A 5,944-nucleotide genomic window follows, 5' to 3' on the forward strand; every position below is an offset into this window, starting at 1 on the left:
CTACAATAATTCCTTTAGGCCAAAATAGGTCTACTATTATCAAAGAATCCTAATATCATTTTTTGGGATTTTATGAGCCCTTTAATTTCTTGGGCTACAAGGGGGTACAAGGGGTACAAAAGTTAAAGAATGGAGAATATCTTTGGATTTAGCAGACCCATAAAGAAGCTGTTTGCACCAAAATAGGTCTACAGTTATCAAGGAATATTACTGTGATTTTTTTGGATTTTTTTGGAGCCTTTGATTTTTGCTACTTGATGCATATTCATCGCATCTGGGAAAGTATTTTGCATTTTTCTCAATGATTTACTAGTCAATTGTGGAAATAATTATATATTTGGGAAACTATTTTCAAGGACTATCCATATATGTAAAGTGTGTTGAGACCGTGGGAATCAGTGGTGACGGCATTCAAGACAGTGAGGGTGATGGTGCACAGACACACTGGACACACAGCCACAGAGCAATCCCCCGGGGGATTGGTAGGTGGGAAATTCCATAGCGTGAGAATTTAAATGGAAAATTCCGAAAGGGCTATCCCACTGCGGATAGGTCACATGATCTCACTTTCGCGCTTGCTTGCTATCACCACAACACAACTGATCTGTCCACCACACCTGCAATTTTGCGCAAAATCCCTTGAAAATGGTAAGATGCATTGTTCATGTTACTGCCTCTCTAGATCTTCCAAATCTCTCCACAACATGGGTTCTGAGCTTGGATTTTGTGCAATTTGTGTGAAAACACATGTTTTGCCAAAACCTGACCCAGATCATAGTGGATCTGGGTCCAGCTTGATTGTTTCATGTCTGTAGGACATACAAATGCAATCTATCATGTTGGGAGAGGTGTTGGCACTGAGTCAAACCCAGATTTGTTGAGGCAACTTTTTATATATATTTTCCCCAAGTCCTTACTTACATAATCTGTAGGAAATGGAAATGTCCCCTGAATACCAAATTGACTCCCAAAAATACATCAGCAGTGCAGCCCTCCCTGAGGTAGCCCTGGCCCAAGAACAAAGTTTCAACAGGAAGAAGGATGACTCTTGGTTGGGTAAGGTCAAGGTATATTATTTTATTTTTTTCATTTTATTTTTGCTGATGCCCATGGCAATGCAGGTCAGGTTGTCTCAGATGGAGCAGCTCCCTGGCAACCGGGAGGTCCAACCGGAGTTTGTTAAAAAGTATTTGGCAGCATGGGGAATGAATATCAACCGTGACAGACACCCTATGGCTGGCATTCTCACATCAGAGCCAGGCAGTGTGAGGCTGGGGGCTTCAGAATTCTTGCCATCACACCTCAAGGTCTACCTGTGCCATGGTCAGCATAGGAAGCGAGTCCTTGAGAATGCCATCCAGTTGGCTTTGACCAAGGAAACAATGGCAGAGAGTGGAGATGAGGATCCTGAACCGCACGAGTTCCAACTGGAAGAAGTGCATCAGCATAAAGATGGATTTTGGACAATGGATGTCTACCGAAATTGTAAGTTGTGCATCTTTCATCCTGGCCTCCACACAATAATTATTTTCCCCACCACCGAAGCCTTAATGGGGGATTCCATGTTTTTCACCTGGGTACTTCAAGATAATGCCCCTGTGGAAAAGGCTCCAAATCTGTTGCTTGATGATTATGTCAATGCCTATGGAACCTTTGTCAACAGGGACCGAGTCCCGACTGGCCTACAGAGGAGAGCGTGGTGGGCAGGGATGCTTGGGAGCAACAATTCACTGGAGCCTTTGAGGCCTGTGCTTTGTTCAATGGAGATGCTGAGGGTTATGACTCTCATGAGAAAGGTCAAATGGTTCATCCAATACACAAAGTGGTCATTTGTAAGGCATATGGGGGGGGGGGATGCAAAATGTAAGTTGAACATTTTCCCCCCTTTTCTCGTACTCTTCTTGCTCACTCAGTCACTTAGTTCTGGGGGCTGCCTTTGAGATTTGTCTCTGGCACCTAGCCATACTTTGCTCTGATGGTCACATCCTCAGACCTGAGGATGAGAACCAAACGTTCAACAACATCGACGATGACCACCTTCCCCCATCCTGAGGTCTCTCCCAGCTCACATTCTCAAACATGGAAGAGGACCTTGAACATCCCAAAAGGGGCAAAAATGTGATGAAGTGGAGTTGGAGCCAGTTTGAGAGGGTCCAGAAGGTTGGTGGTGAATTGCCTGGGAACTTACTTGAACCCAAGGGAGAAGAGGAGTGGACGATTGAGCCTGGGATGGTAAGCAACATTTTTGACTTGCATAAAATCCCAAGAAATATGCATTCCACCTCAGTTCTACCACCCTGAACATCTGCTCACAAACTCTGAGAGAAGATATGGTAAAAATCTATAGAAGAACCCAGGAAAAGGCATTTGGGGCTGCACCCTGGGGATTTTCTGAGGTTGAAAGAAAGAGAAAAATCAGACGTTTCTATGGGTACTAATCATTTGAAATTTAGTTGAGTGGTTGAAAAGTTATAAGGGTGGACATTTCTGCACGCTGCACCCTTGAGGTGAAGCCTGGATGTTTTGTGAGTGAGTTTTGAGAATTATTGGGGGCAATAGGCATTGCAGGTAGCTGTAGGGGGGATCTACAAAAAGAGGATGTGAATAGCTGGACTAGGTAAGGAGATATGGGAAAAAAAAAATTTAGAGGAAAAAAAGAATAAATAAATTGATAAGTGGAGGAAGAAAATAGGGAAAAATGGGGGGTGTTTTGGAGTGGAATATGGTGAGGAAATAGAGTGGGAAAATATAATTTTATTTGGAATTTTTTGGAGAAATTTTTTTTTGAGGGTGCAGAGGGTGGAACTGAAATAAAAAGTGAAATATGTAGGTGAAGACAATAGATATAAATATGGGGTGTTTTTCAGTGTGATAAATTTGGAGGGTGCACTGGGGTGCAGTGAGGGTGCAAGTTAAAAGTGGATGGATGAAAATGAAAATGGTTGATAGAGTTAGGAAGGTGTGATTTTAGTGAAAATTATAAAAGGAAAAAAAGAGAAGTGGCTGTGGAGTTTTTTTGATAGGAAGAAAGTGGAAGGTGAGAAAGTGGGGAGAAGAGGTTAGAACTGAAGTTGAGAGAAGACGACAATGGGACAATGGGACAACTAGAAGCAAAAATATGGAAAACTGTTGAACTAAAAAAAGTGAGAAGTGAAGTTTGAAGTGTGAGTTTGGAAGCTAAGAAGACAAGGCTGGTGGCAAAAATGCGGAACTGTGGAAGGAAAAAAAGTGGGGACAATCCCGTGGATTCGCCCTCGAAGGGGCTTCGAGGGAAATTCCCACACTTTACTGAATTGATTTTTTGTTCTCACGACCCCTTCGAGGGCATTCCCACGACCCCTTCGAGGGAGTTCCCACGCAACATTTTGAATACTCCCTTCCTTCCCACAGCCCGGTAACTCCCTTCATCACATCACTGAGCAACACACATCGTCCTCACTGTTTCCCACGGCCTACAGAGTTGTGGCTCGGCAATTTCCGATACTCTCGGAATAGGAACTGACAACATTTCTCACGCTACTGGTATTGACCCCGTGACCCCAAACTCAATAGAACGCCCCCAGTGCCGCTAAAAGTGTTGTTATCAGGCTTGTCTTCACGCTTGGTCCTATTGGGTTGGGTTTTGGCAATTTCCAAAACTCTCGGAATATGGACCGGCAACCTTTCCCATCCTATTCCCGTTGATCCCGTGACCCCGGCTTCAGTAGGATTCCCTCGGTGCCGCTAAACATCTTGTTCACAGGTTTGGCCTGTTTATCATGTGCGCAATGGTCTGTTAGTTCTGGTGCTTATGGGTTCCAGGGCTTCTTGATCGAGTAATGCTATCCATTTCACATATTATTTCGTATCTTGTATATTTTTCTTCATATTTTATGTGTACACTATTAATTGCAAAATTATATTTTGCCTCCTTGTTCGCATATTGTACTAGCCATGCCGTATTTCTCATTTCTCATTGCCCACCGGGGGTTGGGTTTGCGTAGTGGGTTGGATTTGCGTGGGGCTGTGGTATGGTGTGCGGGCTATTGAAAAAAAAAAAAACAATCCCATGTAACATTTAGCGTGAAGTGAGACAGCCCCCGCAGCGAAGCGAGGACTGGGGGCTGGGGAACGAGCGGAGTACACGCGAGTAGCACCATCACTGTTGTCATATGCAACACTGTGATCTGCATTCATAATAACGCCCCGTGCCACCATTCCTACTAATTTGAGTGCTGTTCCCTGGTGCTCCCATCTGCACCTGCCCATACCTTCAACATCCCTGCCGTCACCCCAACCGAGCTTGCCCCTGTGACTGCCATCATCACTGTCACCAATGCCGGCAACCCTGTAGATTTCAAGGCCACCCACCTGCTCGCAACGCCTGTGCGCTTGTGGAGCAGAACCCTTGGCACGTACTCATTCAGCTATTATGGCACCTTTACCTTCTACCAGTTGTTTATGACCATACCTTCAGTGCCAACAAGATTTCCATCTAGCTGCGCATTTCGAGGATGCAGCCACTGCCCGCCACAGCAACGATGAACATGGGAGTGCGGTATAAAAGTTCTCGTTCCTTGATCAAGGAATCCGCATTGTTCAGTGTCATCATGGTTCCTGTGTCATTTGCATGTACGTATCTTATTTTACATATCCTCGTTTTCTTGTGGGCGAGGTTCATGGGCTCCGTTTTCGTCATTTCGGCCTCAAATGAGCCTATTTCATCGAGTAAGAAAATAAGAAAAAAATCCTCTTGTTTATTCACATGTTCCTCGAACGTTTTGTGATTTTTCCTGATTTTCACGACAATGTCATTCCGAGTGAGAGTCCAATGGAGCAGCTCGCAATTTGGAGGCTCATGGGAACTCCCCATGCCGAGAAAAAATGGTAGAAATTTCCCCGTGGTTATTTAGATGCTGTTCTGTTATCCAACAATTTTATACGATTTCTATGACTGCAGAGTTCCACGCTAGGGCCTCATGTATATTTTTTCGCTTCAATCCCCTCATTCTCCACCATTTCGTACTCCCACGATGCGTTCTTGGGCTCTAAATGTAGAGTTGATTTAGTAGTTTACACCCCCAAAATTTTGTCCTAGATGGTCGCCTGGTTGAGGAGATATGGGGAGGAAGAAAACTTTTTATGTGTACTCGGGAACTTGTGGACGAAATCCACAACTGCCATTTTGGGTAATGTCGGTGGAAGTTGGAGCCTGGGTGTTGGAAAAAATTGCAAAAATTGCACCGTGCTTATTCGAATCTCATTCTGTTAGTTGAAGATTTTACATTATTTTTTCAACTGCGGATTTCCACACTTGAGCCTCAAGTTCAGGCGTGCACAAGAAATTTGGCGGCATTGAGATGCCAAGGTGAATTGTCATTTTTTATGGGTTCATAAAACAATATTAAATAAGTTTTCCACATGTACAAACTTTGAACCAAAACGGTCCAGTGGTTGTGGAGATAAGGATTTACTTGGGGGGCCATTCGTTGATTCACAACAAGTCTCATAGCCACCGAACCAGAGCTTGGAAGTCGCCAGCCGAAGTGTCCTCATGGTACCAAGGCCATCTTATTCAACGAAGCCATAGGTTCCTAGCTTGTTGGTTCTATGATGACTCTCGGGATTGGGTGCGTCAGTTTTGCCTATGCATCAACCCATCGCATGCTGCTAACGCCTTGAGAGTTTTCGGACTCTTATCAATTGGGTTGGTTTTATATGACGTTGGTCGTTATACAGGAAGTTTGGGTTCAAATTGGCATTGTTGGAAAGCTGGGGGAGAAGGATGGATTGGAGTTGGGTCGACAACTGCTCTGACATATTTTCGCTACTTATTCTGAAGCGTTGAGAATCAATTCCATGCATTTTAAAATACTTGAAACTTGTCCCACTTGCCCTTGTCCCGCTTGCCCCTCGTAGGTTCAGGTTTCTCGATCGAGGCACCTGATTCTTGGTACACATGTAC

General features: G+C 44.3%; 1 protein-coding gene across 1 annotated transcript; it reads left to right on the top strand.

Moving 5' to 3' along the window:
- Nucleotides 1-574: 574 nt before the first annotated feature.
- EI90DRAFT_3106738 (uncharacterized protein) lies at nt 575-2,253 on the top strand (the record flags this gene model as incomplete). Its single annotated transcript, XM_039062617.1, is given in 7 exon segments — nt 575-648; nt 933-1,067; nt 1,122-1,485; nt 1,546-1,863; nt 1,888-1,892; nt 1,936-2,108; nt 2,120-2,253. Coding segments are annotated over 6 exon segments (830 nt in total), but the record flags the coding sequence as incomplete, so codon positions are not given.
- Nucleotides 2,254-5,944: the final 3,691 nt, after the last annotated feature.

This window comes from Cantharellus anzutake (genome assembly GCF_015039405.1).
Source record: "Cantharellus anzutake strain C23 chromosome Unknown EI90scaffold_365, whole genome shotgun sequence".
NCBI classification, from domain to species: domain Eukaryota; kingdom Fungi; phylum Basidiomycota; class Agaricomycetes; order Cantharellales; family Hydnaceae; genus Cantharellus; species Cantharellus anzutake.